General features: G+C 38.4%; 3 protein-coding genes, 1 long non-coding RNA gene and 1 pseudogene across 12 annotated transcripts in view; 3 read left to right on the forward strand and 2 right to left on the reverse strand.

Moving 5' to 3' along the window:
- Positions 1-3,109, forward strand: part of LOC111343399 (uncharacterized) — a 3,325-nt gene extending 216 nt beyond the window's left edge. Inside the window, exons 1-7 of one of the 3 annotated variants that reach the window (XM_088742559.1) lie at positions 1-155; positions 229-329; positions 466-591; positions 784-1,328; positions 1,505-1,688; positions 1,871-1,987; positions 2,078-3,109. The exon at positions 1-155 is cut by the window's left edge and continues 216 nt beyond it. In XM_088742559.1, the coding sequence (XP_088598685.1) occupies positions 808-1,328; positions 1,505-1,688; positions 1,871-1,987; positions 2,078-2,272 (1,017 nt within the window). In that variant the 5' untranslated portion in view covers positions 1-155; positions 229-329; positions 466-591; positions 784-807 and the 3' untranslated portion in view covers positions 2,273-3,109. Of the gene's footprint in view, positions 156-228; positions 330-465; positions 1,329-1,504; positions 1,689-1,870; positions 1,988-2,077 lie in introns of all 3 variants that reach the window. The other 2 variants (XM_088742558.1, XM_088742560.1) reach the window with 2 other exon arrangements.
- Positions 2,367-4,925, reverse strand: LOC148717822 (uncharacterized). The gene is made up of 2 exons (XM_088742561.1): positions 4,268-4,925; positions 2,367-4,090 (listed from the first exon to the last, which is right to left on the reverse strand). The coding sequence occupies exon 2, from the start codon at positions 3,649-3,651 to the stop codon at positions 2,656-2,658; it is 996 nt and encodes a 331-aa protein (XP_088598687.1). The 5' UTR covers positions 3,652-4,090; positions 4,268-4,925; the 3' UTR covers positions 2,367-2,655.
- Positions 4,926-5,925: 1,000 nt separating this feature from the next.
- Positions 5,926-10,480, forward strand: LOC148717823 (uncharacterized). The gene is made up of 3 exons (XR_015994470.1): positions 5,926-6,408; positions 7,923-8,243; positions 8,811-10,480. It is a non-coding gene; the product is annotated as an uncharacterized LOC148717823 (long non-coding RNA).
- Positions 10,481-11,566: 1,086 nt separating this feature from the next.
- Positions 11,567-26,912, reverse strand: LOC148717824 (glyoxalase domain-containing protein 4-like; annotated as a pseudogene). The gene is made up of 4 exons (XR_015994821.1): positions 26,789-26,912; positions 14,218-14,550; positions 13,836-13,922; positions 11,567-12,279 (listed from the first exon to the last, which is right to left on the reverse strand). The product of XR_015994821.1 is annotated as a glyoxalase domain-containing protein 4-like (transcript).
- On the forward strand, positions 20,852-25,069 carry LOC111327345 (uncharacterized). 6 transcript variants are annotated; one of them, XM_088742572.1, is made up of 5 exons: positions 20,852-21,170; positions 21,389-21,726; positions 22,292-22,373; positions 22,892-23,072; positions 24,096-25,069. In XM_088742572.1, the coding sequence occupies exons 2-4, from the start codon at positions 21,538-21,540 to the stop codon at positions 22,900-22,902; spliced, it is 282 nt and encodes a 93-aa protein (XP_088598698.1). In that variant the 5' UTR covers positions 20,852-21,170; positions 21,389-21,537; the 3' UTR covers positions 22,903-23,072; positions 24,096-25,069. The 6 variants fall into 6 exon arrangements, with proteins under 6 accessions (XP_088598698.1, XP_088598697.1, XP_088598696.1 ...); XM_088742573.1 differs by having other exon boundaries at positions 20,886-21,170; positions 21,389-21,569; XM_088742574.1 differs by having other exon boundaries at positions 20,886-21,170; positions 21,519-21,569.
- Positions 26,913-27,319: the final 407 nt, after the last annotated feature.

Raw genomic sequence — 27,319 nt, forward strand, 5'->3', positions numbered from 1 at the left:
TTGTGAACTATCTCTTGGTGCAAACTTCGTGGAGAACAAAAGAGGAGATGAAGGCGTACAAATCGTTGGAATAATACAACTTTTTTGTGTCAGGCTGGGTTCATTCTATCCTGGCCAAAGAAGTGCAGCCAGACAAAGTATTGATCTTCTCTCGGGTAAGTGAATGCCATACATTTACATGCACATTTCACTGAACGGAAGTGTAAATATCGCACTCTTTAAATGCAGGTCAAACACTCGCAACGTGCGAGAGAAACTCCTTTATCAGTTTGGACTCTTTCTGAGACTAACGGGAGTGTAATCGCAGCTCACTGCAGTTGTATGGCGGGGTAAGTACGAATACTTGACACAAATATAAACCAGCTTACTAGAAATTTTGTCAGATAGAATCTCATGTTCGAGCCACATGTTTAGGTGTTTTCTATTAGTACTGTTCGACTGATTTTTCTTTTCCTAACCGTGTAGTTTGGCTGAAGCATGCTCTCACGTCGGTGCGACACTTTTCGCTTTGGAAACTGGAGTAAGGATGCGATCATCGACAACTTGTACTCAAGAAAAAAGCAAGTGGTTAATGCCAGCTTATGTTAAAGAGTTAAGTGCAGTATAACCTTATTGTATGTTGTGGTTTTCGTTTGGGTTTTAGGTGACATCCTCTGTCATTCACGGTATAAACCTGTAAGAAGTTAAAAAATATAATATTCATCCAATCCAATATAAACCTGTAAGAAGTTAAAAAATATAATATTCATCCAATCAAATCTTATTGCCAGTGTTTTCTTATAGATCCCTTACATACCTGTGAATGAAATGGATTTTACTTCAGCAAAAAAGAAGTTTGACATGTTGCAGACACAAAATGTAATTCCAACAACATCAAGGAGAATGCCAGCTAATGACAGACCACCGAACAAAGCTACTGATGAAGAAGTGGCTAACTTGTTTCACCAGTTATCCATGGCAGGCACAAAACCAGCTATATTATCCTTAGTCCCGGGATATAGTGATGGGTATAAACCAAGTGAGATGTGCCACCTTGCTCCACCTCTTACTTCTTTGTTTAAGCCAGAAAACCAAAATCTCTCCCTGGCCGAGTTACTCGTCTTGGCCGAAAATACCATGGTCAGTCTAACAGAAAAACAATGCAGGGCTATTGAATCAGATACAAAGGACCAATCCAAATCAAGAGTCTGGTTTGAGCAGCGAGCTGGAAGAATTACTGCCTCCAGGTTAAGATCAGCATGCCACACTAATTTTGCAAACCCATCAAAAAACCTAATAAAACAAATCTGCTACCCAGAGGCACATCAGTTTTCTTCTGTAGCAACAAGGTTAGCAACTATGTATATTAATTCTTATAAATAAACTAATGATCATCTAGAAAATAAAACAAAAATATACATTTAGGCAGTATAGTGCCATTTACAGTCATGCAATTGGCTATTTATTCTCAAATGAAGTCTTTTTTTCCAGCTTTAAGTTACAAATTCTTTTCTGTACATTTCAGATGGGGATGTAATCATGAGAAGAAGGCAAGAGATTACTATGTGAAGATAATGACAGAACATCATGAAAGCTTTACAGTGGCTGACAGTGGGTTACTCATTAATCCCAAATGGCCTCATCTTGGAGCTTCGCCTGACGGTGTTGTACTTTGCGACTGTTGCGGAGAGGGATTGTGTGAAGTGAAGGTATGGTATATTAAGTCTACCTCATGTATAAACAGGCCCTAAATCTTTTTGAAAAGGATTCTTACAAAATAGGAATGCCCATTACAAGCATTTTTTTTCTAAATGTTATACACAAAGTTGCCTTTGAACAACTGCATTTCAGATGTCTAAATATTTGTATTGATTTTGATATGTATTGTTAGTGTCCATTTTGTCACAAGAATGAATCAATAGAAACTCTGGCATCCAACAAGAAAAGTTGCTTAATTGAGAATGATGGCAAAATCCAGTTAGATAGGAACCATGCCTACTTTTACCAGGTAAGATTGTAACAATCGCAACAAGTAGCATTGAATTAAAATACAAATTAATACAAAAAATTTAACCAGTTTTGTTGTACATTTTTTTAGGTGCAAGCTCAGATCAATATTGCTGAAGTAGCATACTGCGATTTTATTGTGTGGACCGAAAGCGGTATACACACAGAAAGAGTGACTGCAGACACCGTATTCTGGGACAATACAGTAATCAAAGCAACAAGTTTTTTTAAAAAGGGAATTCTCCCAGAACTATTAGGAAAATGGCACTCTAAGGCTGCATTATGAAGAAGGATGTTTTAATGTTTTTAAAAATGCATTCATTTTGTCTGTGAAATACAATGCACAATTATATACAAAATTGTGCTGATCATGATCAAACAATGGAAAATAATTAATTTATTCAAATTTGCACAATTTAGTAATGATACTATTTCACAGATATAGTGGAATGTGCACAAACAGGTGCAATAATTACAAATATTCCAACCCTAACAGTTTCTTTGTAATGTTTCATACTGATTTTTACAATGTTGATATGTTTACATTGCTGTCAGTTTGCTAATTATATTTCCCAATGAATAAGTACTAAATAGAAGGACAACTTCACTATTTTTATATAGGTATTAAAAATTCAAATTATATAAAAAGCAATTAGATAAATGTGTTGTTTACTCAAAAGGGATAACTGAGTCTGATAAATTAGTAAGCGCACAGCATACACGAGCAATTTTGTCAATAGGGGCTTCAGCTTTTCCATGTCTTGCGGTCACGAATTCAATAGGTAGAATTGTCTGTAATATTGTGTATTTCCTTCGTACCAGACCAATCACCCTTTCTACGTGAATCCGAACGTTTGCAATCTTCCTTGTTTCTTCAACATCTAGTGCTGAAAGTTGATTTTTTCCCCTGGTGAAGGCTGGAATTTTTAGGGATGCTTGACAAAGGCCAACACTATCAGAGATATCAAAACCACGATCTGCCAGTACAATGTCCCCAGGCAGCAAGTTTTTGAGAAGCCCACTGTTCTCTGTTAAATATTTGTCACTTACTCTACCACCCCAAGCTTGGGAAATGAATGATATGACACCTTGTGGTGTTATGCCAATTAAAAATTTCACAGTATTGTGGTGTTTGTAGTTGCTCCAGGTCATTGCTCTTGCAATTAAACTAGATGGTCTGTCTATGAAAACTTCAAAACAGTCTATTATCACAGCAACCCTATTTCCAAAATTTCTCTTGAAAACTCTGGGCATTGTTTTCCCTAGTTCCTCGCGCTCAGGCCACCAAATCAAGAATCCCAATTTATCACTCATAGCATCAACCCATTTTTCAAAGATCCTACCAGCAGTAGGAAGAGAGACTTTAAATCTGTATGCGAGATCTTGTAACGGCAGGTTTAAACGCAAACGCATAAGAGTTAATATGTATTCTGAAAATTTTGGTATACAATTTCTTGATGTTGCTATGACAGAGGGAGCAACTAGATTAAAAACTGCCATCATTATTGCAAAATTTGGCAGACCTGTGTAAAACTTTGTTTTGGCATCATTATTTGTAAAACTTTCCTTCGTCAACGCTGACTGTAGGACTTTAGTTTCCAACTCATTTACAATTTTCTTTAAGTCAACTATCTCGGCTGTTGTGGTATTGATGTAGTCCTCCATGTTGCTGATATCTTGTGAACTGAGGTCTGTCTGGCATTGCGCATTGAGTTTTGTTGACAATTCTGTAATATTTATGGATTCGCTGAAAAGAGCAGTGGCAGATTCAGGTGGTACATTTGTATCTGGTACTACACTTGATTCTTGAACGCCGTGCTCATGAGAATGGTCAACATTCTGTGCTTGATCTAAAACGGCAAATGTATGGTATACTTTAAGAGCGTTCTTTTTAGACTGTAATAGATTTAAAGCTTCTTACCATTTTTAGATATTTTAGTTGTTTGTGTTGTCGTGGAAGATTGGCGCCTCTCACATCTGCGCGTCACACGCTCAGCTCGATCTTTAGACGCTGGAGTCTTCACTGTTTTCACTTTATTATGGCCCATATTAAGAGTAGGTGCCCAGTCAGGATTCTCAACATCATAAAGGCTTGATGGATTTCCTGGTCAAAATAAATTATTTGTTTACTGGTTGCGACCTCTCTATTGTAAATAGCACGTGGAGTGCGACATTGCGAAACTTAAACTAGCATTTACTATCAGACTTGTAGCAAAATGTTCACTAAACGTCCAAACATTAACTATAGTATAATTTTCTTCGAATCTTGACAACAACTTACCAGTGATAAAATGATAACTACAGACGCGTGTGTGTTGAAGTTTTTCCTCTGTCAAGTCTGCACGTGATATATTGGCAATCCACTTTTTTCTACGCTTTTCGGTCAGTTCTTGCGTTTTTTCCCCTTGAGATGTGATTACTTTAGGAAATCTAAAGTATCTGTACTCTTTGTCTCTGGTAGCGTTGTGACCGCAGTTAAATACAGCGCATAAAACGGGCATTGTGTAGGGATAATGACCTAGTCGCTTAGCGTGACTGAGGTCAAGAGCGTTTGTATATCAACCAAGATGGCGGATAGCTCATTTACATAAGTAGGTGTGAAGAGCTGTGACGTATATTGAAATCGAAGAATTATTTGTAGGTAATAGGCAATGAAGTCGCTTTTCCACGCATTCCTGAAAAAACCACATGGTGCTTGAACGCGGTTTTCAACGGCAATCACAGACGACCCTTGGCCCTTCTCAATTTTCTTTTTGGAGGTAAGCTGTACACAGGCTATACAATATGATTCTTTCATGGGGTGCTTGTAATACTATCCTCTCATGGGGAACTTGGGTCCCCCGTGGTTCGGTATTTCGCATGATATGCGTAACAATACAGGCTGAGAACACAGCGGTCAAACCTCGGCACATGCGCAAACGACGTAATGATTATAGAGGTTGCCTGGTGTATAAAATACAAAAAAGAAAACATTTTTGCAATCTTCAAAACTTTCCGAATATTTTCCATCGAGTTTCTGACAGGGGCTGAAGGTGTTTCGATCAATAGTGACGTCACTATTAGTATGTGTGCGCCGTCCACTTCAGTCATTAAACCACAGGCAGCCCAAGCGTAAAAATTGTGAAAGAATTGAAAAAGATGATTAAAGCGAGGAATAAAACGTGTGAAGTCTCCTTATTTTTTCTCCGTAGCTGCTTTGTCGTTTACGGTCCTTTTAACGCTGTTTTGACGACTTTCTTTGTAACGCTTTGTAACGCAACCATTCCATGTCGTCATGAGCCCAGAGTGCGTGAAAGTGGCTTTTACCTACTACCTTGCTTGGAAAACAATGAAGAGATCAGATCGCTTGGTGACGCATTTTTTTTTTTTATGCCAGATCTATTGAAAGTACATTTCGAACATTTTGAACACTATTTGTTAAAAGAGTGGAGATTCCCTTTGAGACTGAAACAACCATTCTTGACAAGCGAAGCGGCTTCTATAAAGAGAGATCCAGAAGACCTTGAAACCGTTTGACGGATAATATTAAACTGCAGTTTTGACGGTTGACGGTGAAAATGAATCTTATTTGACAGTTGAGGTGTAAATTCTATAGGAAGATTCATTACTTGTTGAGGGAATTCCGCATTAAATTGCAAGCGGAAACCGATATCGGTTTTCAAGTGCAATTTTACGCGAAATTCACGATTCAAGTAATGGATTTTCATTGAATCGCATAATTGAATAAAATTAAGCAAAAAAAACAGCAGTACTTATAGTTATGTATACGTAGATGCGTAACAATATCACTCAGCCTCGTTTTCAACTCGCAATTCCACGCTGAATTCCCCGCTTCGTTAACCAATCAGAATGCGAGATTTTATTCGATGATGCGATTCTAGGTGAAACCCATCTAGATCTTCTGAAATACCGACCGAGAGAAATATATAAAATTACAAAAGTACACAGCCAATTGTAGGCCTCACGGAACAGCGTACGCACGTGAGTTAAGGAAAATTTCAGACATGCGCAGATGACGTCCCTTGTTGTGTTTACTTCTCTCTACGCTTTTAAAACTTTACAGTTGAATATCTTATCAAAACACAAAGTCTCTGGTAGTTTAATACTTGAACCGCGAAGACTGCAAGGGAGTTAAGGATTCTACCGTTTTATTTTTTTTCTTTTCATCGACTTAGTGGTAGAAATGCTATTTTTTCGTACTGTTTTGTCATTCACTACGCGTGGTGTTTATTATTTGGAATTTCGAAACGGACAAGTTAAAGAATTGGCATTGTAGTTTCAAGGCAAATTGAGGTTTGGAGTCCACTGTTGTTCCTATGAAAGTTATTTTCATGTTTTTGATGCGCGCTCGAGATGCCATGGAGGAATATGAAGTATATCGACTGAGCTGAGTTAAAGCAACTGAAGCGCACGATGCTCGAGGTAAGATTATAAATTAGGTTATCTTGACCCTATCTTGGGGTGTGTTGGTGGTAATGGGTCAATTGGCTTACATTCAATATCGCCCACCCGAGATCGAGAGTGAACTCCGGTTTATTCGTGAACAGGAACCAAGAGCAGTTTATCAATCACTTCTTGGGTACTCATTGGTACTATTGACGATGTTTGACTGATATCGATTGTTAAATCAATGCTTATTTCTTTTGGGCGCTTTTAATGTGGAGGATCGACCAATACACTGATTCATTTTAGACCACACTGCATATTCAATAATTTGTGTTAGTCCAGGTACAACAAGTTGCCTGTATGTGAAAAAAAAGTTCCATCGGTGTAGATATTTAGTAGTTAGAAGAAAAACGTTTAAAGGATTTGTCCTACTTATCTTTTACACGGATTAAGGAAAGACAGGATAATGAACTTGGCACATTTTTAACAGTTCCAGTGTTTAAATCTAATTTATTACTGTTATACATTGTACACTAACTGTATGTAACATAACATTGGCTGCATCACTTAGCTTTGCCCTTCCTATACACAAAATGATTCACTTATTATGTACAAGAACACCTATACAAAATTAAAAGTTACCTACTGCTAATGATATGTTAAATTATACATGTGCAACAGTATGATGATATAATCTACATGTAGTTAGGGTAAAGGTAAAGTCTGTTTACGAGCCCAGTGGCCCATTAGGCCGGTGCTTAACTCTGGTTTCTGTAGCATGAAGTGGCTAGGAGTATTTCTACTCCCCCCTGGATGGGATGCTAGTCCATCACAGGATTACCCCCAGCATTAAATTGCTGATACCCATTTATACACCTGGGTGAAGAGAGGCACTGTGAGAGTAAAGTGTCTTGCCTAAGAACATAGCACAATGTCCGGCTGGGGCTCGAACCCAGACCACTCAATCCAGAGTTGAGCGCACCAACCGTGAGGCCACCGCGCCTCCACACATGCAGTTAAATATTACATTTATTATGGTCTCAAACTACTGTAGTGAAGTGACAGCATTTCAATGTTTGTTTAATATTCTACTAAGCTACAGTCATGCGTAACAATTTAAAATCAGATATATTACAGCTTCATTTACCCACTGTTCATTTTGAATGTAATGTACAATTCATTTAATTCAAGATCCAATACAACATGATTATACATGCATGTCTCAGCTTTGGCTCCATGCACTACTTATACCCGGTAAAACCAGTTACAATATTGCAAAGCTAACATGCTATGTACATACACTAAAACATTCAGTTCTGTTTACTTAACTAAAATGGCATATGCAACATGCTTTTATCAGGTTAGTTCTAACATGTTGCATTGGAACATTTATTCATTATTGTGTCTCTGTGTGTAAAAAAAAATGCATTCTTGTTAAGATACATTTACTTCATGCAGTGTGGGTCAGTGAAATTAGTTCTTATGTACAAATCTAAAATGTTTAAAAATTAGAGAGCCACCCCCATGACTACTTTATTCTTCATGTGTAGGCAATGGCATAATATCTACAGTCATGTGGGTCCTGGAAAGACAAGTAGTTGGAGGTTGGAAGACATTTGGAAGGTTTTGTAGACACAACTAGCATTCTCTTGGTAGATCATAAATTGGTAGCTCCTCCCCATAGTTCCACACCTTTAGCACTGCTAGCTGCATGAGTCTTGGGACTTGTCCATCAGGTGTACCGGTAACTCCCTCAATTACTGTTGGGCTGAATGACCTTTGTCCCTCCAGTGTAGATGTTCCCTTGGCAGAAGCCTTCCAGTGAAGTTTAAGTTTGTGACCATCAGCTTTTATTGACTGAATCATATATGGTAAGTCATTGTTTGCTTTCTTTTCTATCCAAGCTTTAGGGTAAACATCCTTTGCTGTAAGTGGTCCGTGTGTGCTATTTTCTCTAATCTTGTTTAAGTTCTTTCTTGCCTCTTGCAAAAGGTCTGTGGTGAGTATTTGGGCCTATTCTTTCATTCCTTCTTCATAAACTTCACAGGCAGCTTCTGTGGTCCTTGTGTTGGTTTTTCCACTGTGTGGAATGTTCTCAAAAAATGTGATAGAGGCCTGTTTTGATAACTCTGACATGTTATCATTAACATACAGTTGTGAAAGGTTGAACTGTCTTTCTGCAAGAACATTGTTTACTGGAAGACTGAAAATGTGCTTGGCGTAGAACTCGAACAGCTTTGGAGTGGCTTCTTTACTTATGAGTGAGCTCTGTTGTGATAAAGCCATTTCTTTGATCTCACGTAGCAATTGGGGTTCCTTTAATTTCCAAAGAGTGGCCCATTTAATTAATCCAACTCTGTCCTTAGAGACCAACGTGAGAATGTTATGTCCATGAACATGAAAGGGATTGTTCACTGACTTTTCTTTTTGATTTTCAGATCTGACTGGAATTCCAAGAAGCTTTAAGACCGAATGCCAGAAATGACTTTGGTATCTCTGAGCAGCTCCCATTCCAAACAACTTAGGAAAAGTGAACCACTCTGCTCCATGATCTTTGATTACTTTAAGTGCTTCTTGTAACATTGGCCTCTGCACTTGTTTTTAAAAATGGTCAATGGCTGCAGGGTCTTTCAATGACATCTTTACCTGTTGTGATGTTAAAGGAAAATGTTCTGATGGAGACTTCAACATTTCACTTAAAGTTTCATGGTGCTTCAAAACAGTTGCTGGCCATAACCATGCTAGGTAATCACTGGAAAAACCAAGTTCTGCATCACTAGCTTGGGATGTGTTCAGAGATGGGATGATAAACTTGTCAAGGAATTCAAACAAAAACTTGATTTCAACTTGGATCATAGGACTTGAGCTCATCTTAATGACATCTTGCCATATAGTGTGGTGGCTATCTGATTTTGGCAATCTTTGAAGGAGATGATCAGCAAGCTGTAAACAAGTTTATCCATATTTAAGATACCACTGGAGAGTCTCATGATAATACGTCCACCTTGTGTCAATGAATGTCTGAGGAAGGGGTGGCTCTTTACTAAGAATACCTAGAGAAACATACCTAACTTTGTATTGGCTTGGACGCTCATGATGGAGCCAAGATATTTTATGGGGGTTACTCATGTCACCCTTTTGCCCCAAACCCAGCCTGGCACATTCTTCTCAGCATGATGTTTAGTACATGTGGGTAGCATCCCACAAAAAAAAAACATTTCCTTTCCAAAAATTTTGGTGTTGTTTGCTAAGAGACCATTTACTTTTCCCTTTTGGGTAGAGGCATTGTCTCCAACCAACCCCGAAACATTGGTGATGTCATATTCGTTTTTCACAACATGATAATCCATGTCAGACTGGTGTTTTCTGGACCCGCTTGCTGTAAGGCTGTTTGCTAGGACGTAAGCTCGAGGCTTGCTCTCTATAGGGCACCAGGTGTGAACACCCACTATGTGCCTCTCTTCTCCTCCCTTGTGGGAGTCATCGCTCCAGAGATGAAAATCGTACTTGGAGTTTGAAAAGCGCTTCAGTAAAATTAGTTTGTCTGCTTCACCTAAGAGAACATTCCAGTCAGAAAGTGTACTTGGGGAGACAACAAAGTTTGTTGGGGGGCTACAGTCAAACAGAATATTGAAAATCAGATGTAATGCTACAGGTGTGTTTTGATAAGATAACAAAGATGCATGGTGCATTTATCTGACACAAGCCATAAACATCAAAATTCTTTAGTTGTATCCATTGTTACCATGTGCAAATGTCTTCACAAGGGAATATCCCTTTTTGACAAACTCATTGTTCCCCTGCAATTTCTTTTTCAGTTTTGAGGAAGCAGATCTTGTCCCCCTTAGCTTGTTGCCGACTTGTTTTTCTTTTTTTTGGTTCACGTAAGTTTGTTTTGACACTTTTTCAGTTGAATTTGGAGCCTCAACGCGTCCTTTTTCAATTGGATGTTCTTTCCTTTTACAAATACTGAAATTATGGAACGGTGACAATTTAAATTAGTTAAATGTAACCCACGGATTTCACACGATAGAGTTTGGAAACAAAGAATACAAAGTAAAAATGCTCGACTAGAAAATATAAATCTAGTAAAAAAATGTTTATCACACTTGTGAGGTTGAATAACTGAAACTATTACTATTACGTTTCCACGGCGGTCCGTGTGCAGATAATTTTGTTCATGTTTGTGAGAACTTCCAACTTAAGCCTTAAAACTTCACTCATAAAACTCTCGATACTGTATGACACTTAAAGATACGCGTCGTTATGATTTGTTGCCCGAAAAATTAACTTGCCAGTAGATTTATTACTGACTATGCGGCCATATCGACTACTCTACCTTAACATTCGAGAGGTTTTTCTTTTTCGGCTTCTGTTTGGTGAGATTGTAATCGGTTTATGATTAATACCATTTAAAAGTGGTATCAACTACGATGGCGCAAGTTGTAACCTGCGAAATTTTAGAATGGGAATGAAAATCAGTCACCGTAATTGGTGGCTCAGACAATCTGCAGTAGTATTCGTAGACATTTGCAAGTGTTTGTACTTCCATTCCCTCCTGAAAACACTTGCCTAGACTGCGTCTTAGGGTTTTGACTGTTCCTTTTAGATTGGCATTCTCGGATCCCACCCGTTACACTCTCTCTCGAGTCGATCGAGTTTTTCCTCACTTGAAAAGCTACACACTTGCACCGCAACGCCGCTTTTTCTATTTATTCGGAATAATTCGCATATTTTCTCGGCTTCTTTTTGACTGGTGGCTGACTTTTGCAAGAAAACTGGCTGCCGTGAGCTCTGTTACGTGTCATCAGGTCTCATCGTCGGCGAGTCGGACGGCGATTTAATTAACAAAAATCTATAACTTTGATGTAAACAACTCACGGCACGAGCCCGCGTTCTTTTTCTCAAGCAGTGTTACAAAGTAATGTAATCTGCGCATGTCTGAGATTTTCATGGGGTTACGGTTTCCATGGGTGGGGTACCTTTCCGTGAGGCCTAAATTGTAATAAAATCGCTACACTGATTTTACTTTCAATTCTCTATACACGATGCATAGGAGGGGGGGGGGGGGGGGGGGAGTAAAAACGTTTTTAGTTTACGAACATTTGTAATAAATGGCTAAATTTATTCGAGGATCGCGGGTGAAGCGCCGCGCTGCGTATGACTATAATAATTGTGACTTTGAAATCGCAGCTGCCGAGGGAGCCATTGACATTGTTTAATGATTTTTAGCAGCCTTGTATATAGGGTTCTAGATTTGCCATTCACCTTTCTCTTTTCTGTATAGTTTTAGATATGCTTTTACTTATCAGATTATTAGACTTTGAATCTGTTCAGATTTGACTCCGTTATTTATAGTTTTCCAGACACTTTGACAAAAAAAAAAGGGGTAGATGTGAGCCGAAAGTGAGTTATTTTGGATCGTTTTTTACGCTGTTAATATTTTGTATTGTAGAGGATTTTATGGAAATTATTGCTAAATAAATGGCTAAATTACTAGTCGAATGCAAACTGTAAAACGTGCACTGCCGATCCAAAGAAAGGCCCTTGTGGAATTTTTAACAACAATCTTGATCAATAGAGAACATAGCCGGTATCGCCGACTTAACAGTAATAAATAAACACATCTTTTTGATTACTTAGTACGTAGGAACGGGAGGAAAACACTGGGAGAATTCTTCTCGCAGTTCCCTGAATTATTAAATTATACACTGCAAAGATATTGTGTTGATTATCTGTAAAGATTAACTTCTTCCAGCGCTTTGTAGATGAACACTGATTGAAGTAAGCCTCATGTTCTAAAATTATTCAGTGAATGAATTTTTTTCAATTTTTCTTTTTCGGTGTCCATCTCTTTCCTGAAGCAACTTCCGCAAACCACTCATCACTCTTATCCTCTGCCATTGCCTTGAATAAGTTATGACAAAATAGAAAAAAAAAAAACAATCAGTAAAATATTTTAAAAGACTTGGGTACCTCAGATTAGAGGTTAAATGTTAGCTTATGAGTGGTCCCTCACTATCAGTGCTCAGACGCGAGATTTCCTCGCCCACGGGGAATAAAGATTATTACATGGAAAGTGCGTACGAACGATTTTTATTCATGTTGCGATGCAACGAAAATAGGAACGAGTGAGTGCAGCGACCCCCCCTCCCCCCATTTTGATGCATCGTTGGCGAACTGACATATAAGCGTTGGCGAACTTACCTTAGACGTTGGCGAATCGATCTAATACGTTGGGGAACTGGTCGTTGGCGAACTGACACGTTGGCGAAACGACCGGTTACCCAACGAATTGCGATGCACCAGAAAAAAGCGGACGAGTAAGCGTAGCGAACGAGTGAGTTTTTTGATGCATCGCAACGAGTGAATAAAAATTGTTCAAGCACTTTCCATGGTATCACGTTTTTATTCCGTACATACTGAAAATTTTTCTTACTGACCGACACATTTCAAAGATTGGAGGCGAGCGACTGTGAAAATACATCGTTCGTCCAATCAGAGACTAATCTCAGTACGTATGAAATGAAGTAGGGAAATCGCAAATTAAAGACTCGCAAATAAAATTCCTCGCGAAATTGGAGCAAGCAAAATTGAATCCTCTATAGAGAATTCAAAATCATAGAAAAAAAAAAAGGTCAATATGCAATAGCAAAACATATACAGTATATGTATTGACTAAAAAGCAAATTATTATTAATTGGTCTTACTGGTAAGTTCTATTTTGTATCTTCTGTTGTGAAATGATGTTAACTTGCAAAGATTTCGCATAAGGAGTAGAGAATGTGGGTATCACCTTCATCTGAATCGCAAGATTCGTACAAATTCCTAGGCATATCTTTCCTACAGTTCTCAAAAGTTACGACATTTTGAAAAAGAAAAATGATGTTGAGAACGCTTGAATCGAGATTTTCAAATTTATAAGCCCATTGAAGTCAAGAAAATAGCACCCCGCGCAATAAGGTGTCCCCAAAATCGTGGAATTAAGTACCATTAGGGGAGGAGGCCTTGAGCAACGCGAGCCGGCGAGAGGTCTGTAAAGATGCCTTATTCGCCTCATTATTACTGTCCAAGCCCCGGCCTTGAGCAACGCGAGCAGGCGAGAGGTCTGTAAAGACGCCTTATTCACCTCATTATTAGTGTCCAACCCCCGCCCTTCAGCAACGCGAGCCAGCGAGAGGTCTGTAAAGATGCCTTATTCGCCTCATTATTAGTGTCCAACCCCCGAAAACTTCTCCAAGACACATCTCAAATATTTCCGCGACGGAGAAACGAGCGTCCTGGAGGTTAACTAGATGCGAGCACTTCTTACAAAGTTCTTAACTCACGTTCTCAACAGTTGAAAAGTCGCATATATTTTTCCTTTACCTGTGGCAAGTGGTAGTGGGATTTCAGTACAATTTGCTGAAATATTTGCTATACGTACTTATAGAGTACAATATAAAATAAATAATCACCCTTACTGTATTGAGAAGTTGGTCTCCTTTTGGATCAACAGTTGACAACTATCTAAATGCTCCATCGCCAATGAAACAAATTTTATGTCCATCCTGAAATGAAAAGTAAAACAACACATTTAAATTTGATGATAGTACCAAAATTGTTACCAAAAGATTAGCTGACCAATACATTTGATGAATTCCCACGAAGTGGAGAAGGGGGACGGTCTGATAAATTTTCCAACAGGTATGCCTAACCTTAAGCCCTAAATGGTTTCACTTTCATATACCATTTTGAGGAAAGCCAGTGCATCATTTTCCTACTCTACGATTTATATCCTGTAAGGCTAAAGACAAGATAAAACGAACAAGAAAGAACAGGAGTGCCCTCCCTCCTCAAACTTACCGGATCAGCTAAGATAAGTACTTCCACTGTGGCCTTTCCGGGCGTATGCAAACTGACAAGTGGTGTAAGAATTGTATGACCTTCATTTTTTCTGAAGATTCAATTTCTGGTAACTGTAAATGCTTGGACCTGAGAAAGCAATGCGTCCAAATGCTGTAGCGCGATCAACGGGGTGTCCGAGGTGAATAAGTTCAAGCTTACACTTGTCTAAATCATAACCTAGCAATGCTGTTGTCTCTGTCTTTTGATACAGTGTCATCCCCAACAAGTTTTGCCAGTAAAGCAAAGATTTGGTAAGGTCTGAAACTCCAAGAGAAACTTTTCTCACTGGATCTGTTAAAGAAAAAAAAGAGAGAGGGTTTGGTATAATAATAATAATAATGATAATAATAATAATAATAATGATGCTGATGATGATGATGATGATGGTGACGATGAAGATGATGATAATAATAATACCTTTATTCACTATAATCACAAAGTATTTACAAAAATTATGATAAAATGCTTAAAAATCGAAGAAAAATGCATCAAAATATCTAGTAAAAATCCAAGAAAAACTCATGGATACACACTTCGTTTAATCACTAACTCAAGATTATTTACAAAGAATATAATTGATAAAATTTGTGTAAGCAAACTCCACAAAAATTCAACATGATGTATAAAACAAAAGGCATTCAGCTTGAAAATTGCCCTAAAATAAAAGAAAACTTTAGATACCCGCCAATAAGAAAATTATAATAATAATAATAATAGTAATAACTTTGCGTGGGTAATGGTTTTTCCTCTCGTACATTTCTAAATAGTTGACACAGAATACATCTATTAAATTCGGTTCTCTAGGATCTGACTCGTAACAAACCCAAACTAACTTTGATAACAAAAACGACCTACATATAAAAATCGCGAAAGCAACTACTAGTTCATATTAATAATAATAATAATAATAGTCCATTCATATAGTGCACACATCCACTACTTATTGAAGGCGCTTTACAAAATTAATCCTAAAACCATGAAAACTTACTCTAAAAACTTAGAAAATAAAAAGCAAGCAATATACCAAGAAACTACCCAGGTGGAAATCTTATTAAGATCTTGTAAGATCTTACAAGAATCTTGTAAGATTCTTATTAAGATTAAGATCGTAATAAGATCTTGTTTAACTCTTAAGATCTTAAAAAATCTTGGTAAAAATCTTGTAAGATCTTAAGAGGATCTTACTAGATCTTATCCAAAGAAATCAATATTCAACATTCTAAGATCTTAAAAATATCTTGTAAGATCTTAAGAGAATCTTACACGATCTTATCAGAAAAAAAATCAGTATTCAACTTGCTAAGATCTTAAAACATCTTAATAAAAATCTTGTAAGATCTTAAAATAAATCTTACAAGATCTTGTCAAATTTAGTCAGTGTGTAGCATTTTAAGATCTTAAAAGATCTTGATAAAATCTTGTAAGATCTTAAAGAAATCTTTCAAGACCTTGTCATCAAAAGTCAGTTTGCAGCATTCTATTGATACAAAAAAATTACAAGATCTCAGAAAATTATTAATTAAGGTATCAACACTCTAACATCTATTAAAAACAATGTTAAGACAATCTTACAAGATCTTGTCAAAAAAGTTAGCTTTTAATGATATTTCATGTAGGCAAATAGTAATACTAAGAACAACAATTTTTTATGCATAAATAGCGTTATCTACTGCGAAGAATCGTGCATCATACGTAACAATCACTTAATTTGAGTCTCAAGGCTATTTATTTGAGCATGAGTGCTCTACTAATTTGGGAGACTGTGATATTCGGATATACAGCGATAAAAACCCTCGATGTCCTTTGATTTGAATATTTTAATCAACACACTACTCACATGGCAGCCAACGAGTATCACAACAACAACTTTCCCTAGGCATCACGGGATGCCTACAAACACAACCTTTTCGCACTTCCGGTACAATACACTACATCCCTCCCTGTTTTTCCTTAATTTAGAGCGAAAACCCAAACATAAATAACACAACTCTTACAATGTCTTGCATATAAATGCAGGCCCGGGCCTACTGTTCATAAACAAAGTCCAGTCGGATTCCTAACATAATATCAATGAGCCTACAACAAATAACATTCAATTATCCCTTAGAAAGTTCGTAGTCGTCAAATCGTTTAGGCGGTCTGACATTCCGAGCTGGCCTAGGACAAACTATCTGGTTAAGTGGACTTCGGATAGTGGCAGTGGCCTGCTGAACAGATATCGATGATCCAGTTGGCCCTGGCCTTGGGAGTTCATCCTCCCCTTTTGCTACCTCTGTTTGGTTTGTTCCTTCTTGCTCTCGATGGACGGGAGTAATATCGACTTTCGCCTCCAAGGGTTTCTCTTGATACTTTTTCACAAATGAGACATTTCTTTTAAATTCGGCACCGGCTGTACTTCTAATTGTTACCTCTCCTCCTTTCCTGTCTATTACTTCGCAAGGATTTGGGTCATAGTTTGGAGACAATTTGTTAGTCTTCGAGTTCTTCAGGAGTACTTTATCTCCAACCTCCACTTCACTTGCAACAGCAATTCTCTTTGCATCAACATACTCTTTCTGTGATAACTTCCTTGACCAGTCTCGATCGCGGACTTCCTCATTAGTGATAGGTGCCTCCCTTCGCAAGTCTGGCAACTTTGACCGCATTTCCCTTCCAAACATCAGGTAGAAGGGTGTTGCCCCAGTTGTCATCTGAGGAGTTGACCTATATGCGGTTAGGAACGTCTGTAACTCTTGACGCCAATCTTTCCCCTCAATGTGAGCTATCTGGACTGACTTCATCAATGTGCGATTCTGACGCTCTACTTCCCCATTGGCCTGCGGCCACAGGGGAGTTGTTGTGCGGTGTTCTATCCCATTTTCTGCAAGGAAGGCTTCGAATTCTTCAGATACCAGTTGAGGCCCATTGTCAGTCTTGAGTGTATGCGGCACTCCAAACCGGGCAAATATTGGTTTTAGAGCTTCAATGAGTCTTGTGCTAGAAGTTGACCTCAAAATAACCACTTCAAAATATCTACTAAAATAGTCTACCACCACCAGTAAACTTTCCCCTGAAGGTAAGGGACCAAGAATGTCAGCTGCACAATCTTCCCAAGGGCCACTGGGAGGAAGAGCTCGTGCCATAGGTTCTGGGGGAGCATATTCACTGACCACTTGACAACCATGGCAACTCCTGCACAGCTTCTCTGCATCAGCATCCATCTTGGGCCACCATACTTTACTGCGCAGTCTACATTTTGTTTTAACAATACCCTGATGTCCCTCGTGGGCCAACTCCAAAACACGCGGTCGCAATTCTCGGGGAATCACTAGCCTGGAACCCCGTAAAAGCAGCCCACCATATGTACACAATTCATTCTTCACATGCAGGTATGCAGGTACATTGCACTGACTCCAATCTCCTGTTTGGACACATTCTTTGATGAGGTTCAGCTCCATATCCTCAGCTGAGGCTTTTTCTAGTTCAGCAGGTGTCAAAGCACAAGGAACACTATTCTCAACCACAGCATGCACAAAGTCATAATCTTCTCCGTCGTTACCTTGGAACCCACAATTTAGCCTAGACAAGGCATCTGCGATGTTGGTCTTGCCTGGTCTGTAAACAACCTTAAAGTGATAGGCCTGTAGGCGAAGGACCCACCTTTCCACACGGGCAGAAGTCTTCGATTTCTGAGAATAGATGTACTCCAGCGGCTTATGATCCGTCTCAAGCTCAAACTCCCTGCCGAAAACATACATATTAAAGCGTTCGCAAGCCCATACCAGGGCTAAGGCCTCTTTCTCTGTTTGGCTGTATCGCCGCTCCACATCAGACAGGCGTCGCGAAGCATACCCAATCACACGCCACTCACTTCCATGTAGCTGGGTTAAAACCGCTCCAAGCCCCACCGGTGACGCATCTGCCACAATTCTTGTTCTGCTGTTTACATCGAAGTAAGCTAGGACATCCGCGTGCGTGATCAGCTCTTTTAACTTCTCGAATGCCAACTGTTGTTCTTTGCCCCATTTGAACTCAGTATTCTTGTGGGTTAACCTCTGAATGGGTTCTGCAATGGATGACAGATCTGGGACAAACTTAGACACAAACTGGGCAAGACCGAGGAAAGATCTGGCTTCACTAACATTCTGTGGAGGACCTGCCTGTCTGATTGCTGCGACTTTCTCTTCACTGGGTTCTATACCGGTCTGTGTTACTTCGTGACCAAAAAATGTCAATCTGGGTAATCTGAATTCACATTTGTCTTTGTTCAGTGTCAGACCTGCTTCCCTCAATCGATCGAGCACAGCCAAGAGCCTCCTATCATGCTGCTCCTCCCCTTGTCCGTGAATTATTAGGTCATCTGCTATATTAGCCACGCCCTCACAGCCTCGCAATACGTCCCGGATGATTTGTTGGTACTTTTCAGGTGCTGAGGTGACACCAAACATGAGTCGGGTATATCTATAGAGACCACGGTGAGTCACGAACGTTGTCACATGTCTACTCTCCTCAGCAAGAAGTATCTGATGAAATCCCCACTTCAGATCTACACGACTGAATACTGTGCTACCATTAAGATCTAGAAGCACCTCCTCTATTGTAGGGATAGGCTGACGTTCCCTCACTATTGCCTGATTGGCACACCTCATGTCTACACAAATCCTGATATCTCCATCTGCCTTGGGTATAACCACAAGTGGTGAGACCCACCCTGTTGGTCCATCAGGAACCTCCTCTATAATTCCACTCTCCAACAATTCATCTAGCTTTCTCTCGACTTTCTCTCGTACACCGAATGGAATCCTGCGGACTGGCTGCGCCACCGGCTTCACCGAATCATCGATATTTAACTTCAACTCGTAATCCCTAAGAAGCCCAACACCGCTGAAAAGTTCTTTGTACTTTTCTTTGATATCAGCTTCTGTATTGACGGCATTAACGGCATGGCTAGGCCCAAGTCGTAGCAAACCAAGTTTCACTGCTGTTTCTCTGCAGAGGAGACTTCTGCCATCTCCATTTATAACTACAAAATCAGCTTTGCAGGTCACACCAGTGTCAATGGACATTATATCTGCTGTAAGTGTTCCAAGTGTTGGCAATGGCTTTGTACTTCCATAAGGAAATAAGGCTTTGGCCTCCTTTCGGGTCTGACACTGGATTTTCTGTGACTTAAGCCACTCCCAAGTTCCTTGGCCTAAAAGGTTGCATGTTGCTCCTGAGTCAACAAGGACATTTGGCAAATGAGTACCTCCAACTACAACAGTTACTATTCCACTCTTTTGGTCAGGCTTATCCTCCACTGAAAACACATAGTTAGGTGTTGAGTCTTGTCCTGATTTAGTGCTACTATCAACATAATTTGTGTTTGTCTTTCTGCCTCTTTCATTCATACTAGATGTATTTCTCCAATCACGCCGACCGTCACCTTGTCTTTGCCCCATATGGGAATCCTTAGCGAGCTTCTTACAACACTTGACCTTGAAATGTCCAATTTCTCCACACTGAAGACACTTTCTACCTCGAGCAGGACATCTCCAATCTCTGGCTAAGTGATCCTCTCGACCACAATTGAAACAGCCCCTCTTCTCGCTACTAGTGCTCCCTTTTAAATTTACCACACTGTTAACCTGCTCTGAACTTATGTCGCCTCCCCTTGCCCCATCGTCAACAACAGTGTTCACTTGTCCTGAACCACTGTTAGCCCCCATTGCTTCCATCTGCAAATTAACTGCTTCCTGTGCCCGAGCTGTAACTAGTAGATCATTCAAAGTAACACTGCCTTCCTTTTCTAAAAATTTCCGACGCAATTTTGCCGAGTAACATTTGTCAATCAATTGATCCCTGATGTACTCATCTTCCCGCTCTCCAAACTCACACGAAGCGGCTCGTAGTCTGAGCCGACAAACAAATTGATCGACGGTTTCTTCATTACTCTGACTAATTTGCCGAAACAAATGTCTCTCAAACGGTACGTTAGCTTTAGGAATAAAATAGTCATCCAGTACCTTGAAAGTTTCGGCGTAGTTCTTCTCTGCACCATCAGGCACCAGTGTGAAATAAACTTCCTGTACATCGAGTCCAGCTGTGTGAAGTAACAGGCCACATTTCTGCGAGTCATTCGTGATCCCTTTACCAAGCGCGTATAACTGAAACGCTCTTTTCCATTTTCTCCATCGCTGCGAAACCGAATGCGGATCTCCTTTAACTTGAAAAGGCTGCAAACTGCCTACTTCCACAGCCACTGGGGTCGACACCCCACTACTTGTGCTCGCCGAACCGCCATCTCCCTCACTCGATTCTCCGCCAGGCATTGCAAAGAAGTATGTCCCCTCCAAACACAAAATGGTAAAAAGAAACTAGCACAAGGACATTCCTCTCCATCCCATCCTCGTCGCCAGATGTGATATTCGGATATACAGCGATAAAAACCCTCGATGTCCTTTGATTTGAATATTTTAATCAACACACTACTCACATGGCAGCCAACGAGTATCACAACAACAACTTTCCCTAGGCATCACGGGATGCCTACAAACACAACCTTTTCGCACTTCCGGTACAATACACTACAGAGACTACAACTCAGAACAAATCAACTGAAATATTGTTTTTTTATGTGAGGGGAAAACCGGAGTACGCGAAGAAATAAAACCTCTTGATTAAAATAGCTTTTTCAAACAGATCTAGTGCATTTGAACTTCAATTTTAAAATCGTCAACGCAAATCGACAACGATCGCTTTGAAAACGTACAGTTCAACAAATCACGGTATACGCCGCCATTTTGTTGGGCAGGCAAAACATTGGGAGGCGCGGCTACCAAGCCCCATTCATTGACTGTAAAATTTCGACCCGTGACTCGGTGCAAGCTACATTTCCTTCATTTTCTTCCTGTCAGATGAATCTCTGGTCTTCAAATTTTCAGAAATTTTAGGTAAGTATATAGCCGAAGTATGTACGAAATTTTAGCCGCCTGAGATCGATCTTTCCTGCGATTTTTTTACTTTTTACGGAGGTGACATATGCTATTCAACCAAGTGAAAGAGTGTCAAACATCAAAGAGAAAATGTTCAAGCATGTTTTCTACTTTTTTGCACGTCATATTCCATTTTTTGATTATGTAAGTGTTACTTATACTTTTTTGAATCTCAGGCGCGTTTATGTCGACTGCCAAGCCAAAAACAGCTCGCTGTTGCGTTGGTGGTTGTAACGACGATAGATATCCGACAAAATGTTGTTCGATCCCACGTTAAGGAAACGCGTTTCTTTAAATTTACCACAGCCAAGAATAAACACCAGAAATGGAAAGATGCTATAGCCCCAGGATTAAGCGGTATGATTTTTCACCTGGAAATGGGACTTTTGTCTGTGCGAACCACTTTGTAGACGGACAGCCTACTAGAGAATATCCCAACCCTACACTTTTTTTGTCTGTACTGAAAAACAAGTTCGACAAGACTCCTCTAAAAAGAAGATTATTGGATAAAGAGGCAAGCTCATCCGCATCTAATGATTCTTTAGGGGACACTGTTGAAATGGATTTTGGCATTAAGCCACTGCCAGAGGTTCCCGAAGATAAAGAGATTGAGTTAGAGGTTGTTGAACCAGAGGATGTACATAATGAGCCCTCGCCACAAGTTCCACTTTTTTACCAGTAGTTTGAAGACCTCTGACGTTAAGATAATCTTTTAATGTACCAACAGACAAGTCAAGGAAATCGTCATAAGTCTCCATTCTATTGTTTATTTGTTTTCTCTTTTATTCAAACTAGAATTCTGTTAGACATTTAAGAATAAACACTAGCGAGAAAAACACACAACGTTTCGATGACTCCATGTCATCATTCTCAAGTGAGAAGGGAATAAAAATGAATAGTTAATTTATACCGTACGAACGGTATAAATTAACTATTCATTTTTATTCCCTTCTCACTTGAGAATGATGACATGGAGTCATCGAAACGTTGTGTGTTTTTCTCGCTAGTGTTTATTCTTAAATGTCTAACAAAATCTAATGTCATTCGAATACAGAATTCTGTTATTGATTTTATTTTAGCCCAAGTACAAAATTCAAGGTGCTAGTAATGTAAGTAATGTTGGTGAGACCTGGAGTTGGAAGCTCCCCCACAGCATCCTTGGTAGGTGTCATGCACTGCAATGGTTGTTTTAATAATGGCACGAGGGCTCAATTTTAGCAATAGCCTGTGAGGCAGTCACCTGAGTTCAGCTTTACATCTACAATAATTAGAGACCTTAAGATCAACATCAATGAAAATATCACCTCAAAATATAACTTTGTACTATTGTAAGTCTTTCCTGGTTATTCCATCTTATTCATGTTGCCTAATGTGGACGAAGTATCCTAAAAATGAATTAGTGCCAGCAGTTTCACAGTAAGAAAAGATAATAAAAGATAGGCATTTTTTATGGGAGCATTGCCCTTAAAACCTCAAATTTGGTGATTTCATGTCGTTTTATGCACAGTACCAAAAATATATGAGCTGCACATACAGCAAGGTTATTTTCAACTTTTAACCAATCATACTACTGTTTGGAGGCATTTTCTTCACCATCACCATTGTAGATCTTAAGGTCCCTATTGAAACTTCTTGGAAATGAGATAGTCACTAATGACACATATTTTTTTTTCTTTTAGATGCACAATGAGGTTAAACTTCTTGCCATTCCCTCTGGTAGGGACCTGAAGAAATATGCATTTAAGGTGTTTTCGCAGCTTTTTACAACAGAAGAAATGGCTGCTGGAATTCTTGAGCCAGCAAGAGAAAAAGCAATGGGGAAGAAAGTGCTGGACCCCCACAGGACAAGTCTTTGAAGAAGTAATTAATTTCTTTTTAGTTTCACTGCATTGTGTAATTACCTAAGAATATATATTCTCTTAGCTTGTGTTTAGGATCATTGAAGAGGAGTTCCCTTTACAGAATTTCACATTATTTAAAAAGATAATAACTATGATTAAAAACTGGATCATTGGATAATGCAATTCAAGACTTTTTATTGGCTTAGCCATTATGGTAGATGAGCCAATATACCATAATCTAATATCTGTACATTGAAACATCTGGTTTCTTCTTACAAAATAAAGTCGAGAAGATTTGTCTAATATCTTAGGGGCATTTTTTTTTAATAAAACAATTAGTCCACTCGTGCTTATTGGATATGAGATGATCATAGCCAACTGGGCGCTACGTGCCTCGTTGGCTATCTATCATCTCATATCCAACGCGCGCTCGTGGAATAATTGTTAATAGTTAAAGGCTAGTTAAATGTAGAATTGAAATGTGAATGTATAATAGCTAACATAGAAAAGCCTAACTTAAAAAGGAACATAGTTAATTTTTATACTTGTCTGTGACATTGATATCTTTTTCATCACAGTTAATAGGTTCCACTGTTACTGTTACCATTCAGGGTTCGTACACTTTTGACCTGTTAAAATTCCATGATTTTCTACAACTTTTTCCATGACCTTTTGAAAGATTCCAAGATTAGAATGCAGTGTGAAAGAATGTTTGCAAACATTCTCACAATGCGTGCTTCTGTTTGTTTCTAATGAAATTAAATCTGAATTTTTGACTCGTCAGTTAACTTTTCAACTTTGGGTCTTATTGCCTTTCACTCATAGAGAGCATATTGATTTTCCATGACTTTCCATGACCCACACCTAAACTGCATGACTTTCCTGGCCTGAAAAAATGAAATTTGGAAATTCCATGACATGTATGAACCCTGCCATTATTACAAAGACCATATTACATTGAGCATCCTCTTGAACATTAACCTCCTAAATGTTCTCGAATTTTATAAATGAATGAAATTATTTTGCATCTTTATTCATGCAGGAGCCATAACAGAAAAGTTTGGAGAGGTTCCATTCTAGAAGAAGTGGGGCCAGATACGGCAGTCTTTAAACCAAAAGTGTTTAGATTCCAAAAGGAAACTTAAAAGTGATGAGAATGTCATTGAAACCTAAAAAGTCACAACAATAACAAGTATTATTCTTAGATTTTTAGGTCACTGTGAGTCCAACACTCACATCACTTTTGAGTTTCCAAACTTCTAATTCTAAAAATGTATTGTTAAAGGGAAACTCCACCTTGACTCAAATGAACAATTTGAAATTGAACAAAATAATATGTGCAATCAATTTTCATTAAATTAGTTGTTGTTTCAGAAAAAAAAAGAATTTAGAACAACTTATTTTCACTTTCAAATTTCCCAGGTGCCACTATCTTGAATGATTGTGATGTGCCATGGTTGGAGTTATTGTTTTCACAAAAAGGGCTTTTGTTTGAAACAAGAGAGCAACTATTGCCCATCACAGTTATTCAAGATGGCGGCATCGGGGAAATTTAAAAACCAAAACAAGCGTTTTTGAAATTCGTTTATTTTGGGTCCCGATTCTTTCATTGCAAAAACGTTTGAACAGTTCTGATTGCGCACAATATGTTCTGTAGTTTAAAGTTATTGTCCTGTTTTAGTGGAGGTTCCCTTTAGGTAAAGAGTGGTACATTAGATTTTTTAGAGCCTAACAATAATTTGTTGCAGCTTTTTTGAATTATGCATTTGAATTAGTCTCTTTCAAATGATATTTAATCTTACCTTCATACTTTTTAGTAAAATAAGTGGTAATTTTTTTTCCATTTATGAAAATTTGGAATACCATTATTATGTTGCAAAGAGGTACATCGCCCTTTAATTTTACTTGCGAACAATTTAGTAGTGTCCTTGTTTTCTGAGTTTCAAACTTGTATAAATAGTTCACTGCTTTGTGATAAAAATAGGATTTCTGTTTTAATAAAATATTGTTCTAAAGTTTTTTTCTGCTCTTTCTATTTTGGTAATATTGTTTTTTAGCAGAAATGAGAAATATTTTGATGAGATCTGAGTAAGATCTTGGTAAGATCTCATATTGTTAAGATCTTGTGAGAATCTTGGTAAGGTCTTGTAAGATCTTACAAGAATCTTGGTAAGATCCTCTAAGATTTTACAAAAATATTGGTGAGATCTTGTAAGATCTTACAAGAGTCTTGGTAAGATCCTCTAAGATCTTACAAGAATCTTAGTAAGATATGGTAAGATCTTGGTAAGATCTTTGTAAGATCTTGGTAAGATCTTTGTAAGATCTTGGTAAGATCTTTGTAAGATCTTGGTAAGATCTTGGTAAGATCTTTGTAAGATCTTGGTAAGATCTTTGTAAGATCTTGGTAAGATCTTTGTAAGATCTTGGTAAGATCTTTGTAAGATCTTGGTAAGATCTTGGTAAGATCTTTGTAAGATCTTGGTAAGATCTTGGTAAGATCTTTGTAAGATCTTGGTAAGATCTTTGTAAGATCTTGGTAAGATCTTGTAAGATCTTTGTAAGATCTTGGTAAGATCTTGGTAAGATCTTGTAAGATCTTGGTAAGATCTTGTAAGATCTTGGTAAGATCTTGGTAAGATCTGGTAAGATCTTGGTAAGATCTTGGAGCATTTTCCTAAGATCTTGTAAGAATCTTGTAAGAATCTTAATGAAGAAGTAAGATAAGATCTTAGTAAGAATCTTATTAAGAATCTTACTAAGATCTTAATAAGATTTCCACCTGGGTAGAGGCTAAAATATTAAAAATATGATAAAGAGTTACTCTTGATAAATTTTGGAAACAGGAAGGTTTTGAGTTTTTTCTTATATGACAAAACTGTTCTGGATTGTCTTATTTCAAATGGAATAGAGTTCCAAATCTTCCGAGTGCATGTAGAGAAAGCTCTATCACCATATGTTTTAGTATTACAGTTTAGCTGCATCAGCAGGTCTTGAAGGTTTGAGTATAGAGACCTAGTCGATTTTCGATGTTCCAAGAGTTCTGTTGGACATTGCTTCTTAAACAAATCTATAACTTCTATTTCTATAAATCTACTAGCTGTCTATCACAATGCCTCAATTTGATTGGTCACATTACTCTCTTCTGTGATACAAAGTGAATAACTTGAAGTGTGAAGCCTAACAATGTGTCCTTGTAAACCAAATAAAATTATAAGATGGAGATGTCTTGTCTTTAATTTTAAATTACTAGTAGATTCATATGCAAATAATTAGATAATCTGCTGTCATTCTTGATGCCCTAAAGCTGATGCAGGCTAAGTCGCCATCATAGATATCACCAGAATTCTCAAACTCATAAACATCTTATTGTAAACACTTTAACCCCTAAGAGTGACCAGCATCTAATTTCTCCTTACAATGTCACCCCTGAATCAAACATTAAGGTCAGGAGAATAAAGGAAATGATTGCCAACCAAAGAAGCTCTTGACTGTTACGGTAAACAATTTCTCCTGGTTGGCATCTTAGAAAATAATATAGAGAGCAGTGTGGAGAAAATGCATACTGATCTTAGAGTGTGGAGGTAATGAATATTGCTTAGTTTTCTGTGAAAAAACCTCATCCAAGATTTTAATCTACCAGAAGCTGGTAATTTCACCATTTTTTTTTATTGCATTAATCATGTAACACTTTAGGTGGGCACCAAATTAACATTCATTCATGTTCCAACTCACCACCAGTAACATCCTGGGCTACCAGGGTAAACTTGTAGCCACCAGGTGCTTTGACAGGGATACAACCTTCTCCTAATTCTTCTGTGACAGGGTAGCTTTGTTGCTTTGCATTTGACACAGCAGTTTTTTAGTTGCAGTTATTCCCTGCACAAAAAATAAATGATTATTGCTTTTTAAACAAAACCTGAGAAATTACTTCAGGTTGAGATAACCTTTCCAGAGTTTAGTATATCTTGCAAAGGGTGTAAATGATTGTGTGAAAAGAAATCAAATACAGAAAGCTTGAGGTCTCAGTTTAGTTTGTTCTAATTATCCCTTTGATTCCCAAGATCTGTTTGTTCACTCTCCCATCAAACTACCACACATTTTCTTGCAAGGTATAGTTTTGAGAATTTGGTAGTTGATCAAGATAAAAAGTTCTACCTGGTAAGTAGAAGTATTCTCATAGCCCTTTTTCTGTGGTTATTATGGGGAGAAGCTACATGTTAATCACTTCTGGGAGTTGGAGGGTTACCCTCTATGCTTAAGAGA

The sequence above is a fragment of the Stylophora pistillata genome, chromosome 13 (assembly GCF_964205215.1).
Source record: "Stylophora pistillata chromosome 13, jaStyPist1.2, whole genome shotgun sequence".
NCBI lineage: Eukaryota > Metazoa > Cnidaria > Anthozoa > Scleractinia > Pocilloporidae > Stylophora > Stylophora pistillata.